We start from the raw sequence: 2,418 nt of genomic DNA on the forward strand, positions 1-2,418 counted from the left end.
ACAACGACGAGCTGTTCTGCTTTATCTACGCGACGTTCTTCAAGAAAGTGAAGCTCAGACTTCCCTTTACTCGCTTCGAGAGAGAGCTGTTAACCGAGCTCGATATCGCCCCCGCCCAGCTTCATCCCAACAGCTGGGCGTTCCAAATTATGTGCGCACACTTGGGACTACCAGCTTCAGTTGACGTTTTCCTCTTCCTGTTCGAAGCTAAGAATCCCGGAGACCACCTCTGGATTAGCCTGAATGGGATTGCTGGGAGGTCAATCCTCTCAATCTTCCAGCAATCTTACAAAGATTGGAAGGGAAAATTCGTGAAGGTGTACGCAAACGATCAAGATCCCTCCCTGCTCGACGGCTTCCCCTTGTACTGGGTACACAAGGGGAAGAAAGACGCCAAAGAAAGCTTTAGGAGGCCCAGAAGTCCCGACACCATGGGCGAGCTAGACAAAGATCTCTGCCTTTTCTGGAAGAGTGTAGCAGCCGCCAACATCACCTTCCCCACCGCCTCAATAATCTCCTTCGAGTTCCTCGAGGGCCAACTTGAAGCTCACATAGGTTAGCCCTTACCTCGACACCAAGGTTTTTGTTTTGTGTTGGTACTGACTTCGCATTTCTACCATCTATCATTGGGCGTCGTGTTTGTTGCGTACTGGTCTTGGTTTTTAATTCATATGCCACTTGTTTGCGTTATTCGTGCATATACTCGTATATTTTGCTTTTGCTTTTGTGCTTACTCATCTATTTTTTACCCTGTGCAGACTTCATGTTGGGCAAAGGTAAACTAGCTGAACTGAGGGCGATCGCCCGATCCCACAAGTTGGCGACGGGTTCCCAAACCGTGCCCAACTCGGTGGTGGAGATCGCCGCTGCTCAGGGCAGATCTCCTCCCCAAGGTCCAACTCCTCCGGAGACACTACCCGCCCCCCATAGAAAAAAACTTGTCTTGAGGAAGCTAAAGAGGAAAACTCCTCAAGTGGTACAGGAAGAAGAGGATGACGAGGCGACTGAGGACGGCCTTGTCACCAAAAGAACAAGGGTGGCACCCTCTCCACCACCCGCTCTCCCAACACCAACACCGCCCTCTCCTCCAGCTCCAACACCGCCAGTCCAAGCAACACCCTTGGCTGTTGCGCTCCCTGTGGTTGAAGGCTGCGAGCCTAATTTCATTGAGAATCCTCCAAGCGCCTCCACGCCATTTGTATCCGCTGGAGAGGGTCCCCCTTCAACCACCTCTATCGCTAGGGCTGCACCAGAAGGAGATGAGGGTGGCCATAACTCGCCAATCCTGATAACAGAATCTCCGACTTCACCACCACGCCAAGAAGCCCCCCTCGCCCTACAAACTCAAGAAGGTGGTGGTGAAAGTCAACACCAAGCTCCTCCAGCACCTCCACCGGCAACAACCTCAAGTCGCCCCTCTTCTGTCGACGAGGCCTTGAGGCCCTTCACGGCCAAGCTGAAAATGATGGCGGAGGATTTCCCCTTAATTGTATCAAAAGCTGTGGCGGAGTCCAACAAGAGGTTTCGAGATGAGAACTCAGCGCTCCAGGAGGAGAACCGCCTGATAAGGATTGAGGCGGCAAAACTGTCTTGCAACCTGATGGTGGCAGAAATCGATCATTCAAGGTTGGAGGACGCCATGAGCGCTGAGCTGAGGGGCGCGCGGAAGGAGGCCTCCGATCTGCCCCAAAAACTGCACCTCCTAGCTCAAGAGAAAATTGAGCTAGAGAGTAAGCTGGTATCCTACAGGCTCAAGGTGGCCAACTTGGAGGCGTCAATGAAAGCAGATGCGGCCAAGGTGGAGAACCTTGAAAAGAGGTCAGCAGATAGGGAGGTGCTCCTCGGGAAAGTTGAGAAGGAGAGGGACGACACCAAGGCTGAGCTCGACAGGGCTCAAGAGGAAAACATGAGGATTGCTGCGGAGCTGGCCCAGGCTCGGGAGGAAACAAGAAAGCTGCTGAAGAGCTTGCTCGGGCTCGCGAAGAAACTGAAGGGCTGAAGAGGCAAACCGACGAGCTGAAGAAGCAAGCTCAAGAGCTCGAGTAAAGCTCCGCCCAAGTTCTTTCTGTCGGGTTTGACGCCGCTTTGGAGCAAGTCTCGTGCCAATATCCCGAGCTCGATGTCTCCATGGTGCGATCTGCAACGAAGTGGTGGATGGGAAGATCGTGCCCTCTGAAGATTAACTGTCTCCCTCCATCACTTTGCTCTTTGAAAACTTGGTGCTCATTTCTGTTTTGTAAAAACTTGACATGTGGCTTATGTGTAAACTTGTACTGACAATGCTTTTTTATAACTTCTTCTGCTTTTTGCACCTTGTCTTTCTGTTTACCTCGCATTCTTTAACCTTTATATGCTTTCTTACCCGCTGTATGGTTGATCAACTTAACTGGTAGAACTCGCTTAAATAAATTGACTTAG

General features: G+C 51.4%; 1 protein-coding gene across 1 annotated transcript; it reads left to right on the top strand.

Annotated features, from left to right (window-relative positions):
• Nucleotides 1–1,465: 1,465 nt before the first annotated feature.
• Nucleotides 1,466–1,999, top strand: LOC137817247 (filament-like plant protein 3). The gene has a single exon (XM_068620499.1). The coding sequence runs from the start codon at nt 1,466–1,468 to the stop codon at nt 1,997–1,999; it is 534 nt and encodes a 177-aa protein (XP_068476600.1).
• Nucleotides 2,000–2,418: the final 419 nt, after the last annotated feature.

Source organism: Phaseolus vulgaris, unplaced genomic scaffold, assembly GCF_000499845.2.
Source record: "Phaseolus vulgaris cultivar G19833 unplaced genomic scaffold, P. vulgaris v2.0 scaffold_23, whole genome shotgun sequence".
Lineage (NCBI taxonomy): Eukaryota > Viridiplantae > Streptophyta > Magnoliopsida > Fabales > Fabaceae > Phaseolus > Phaseolus vulgaris.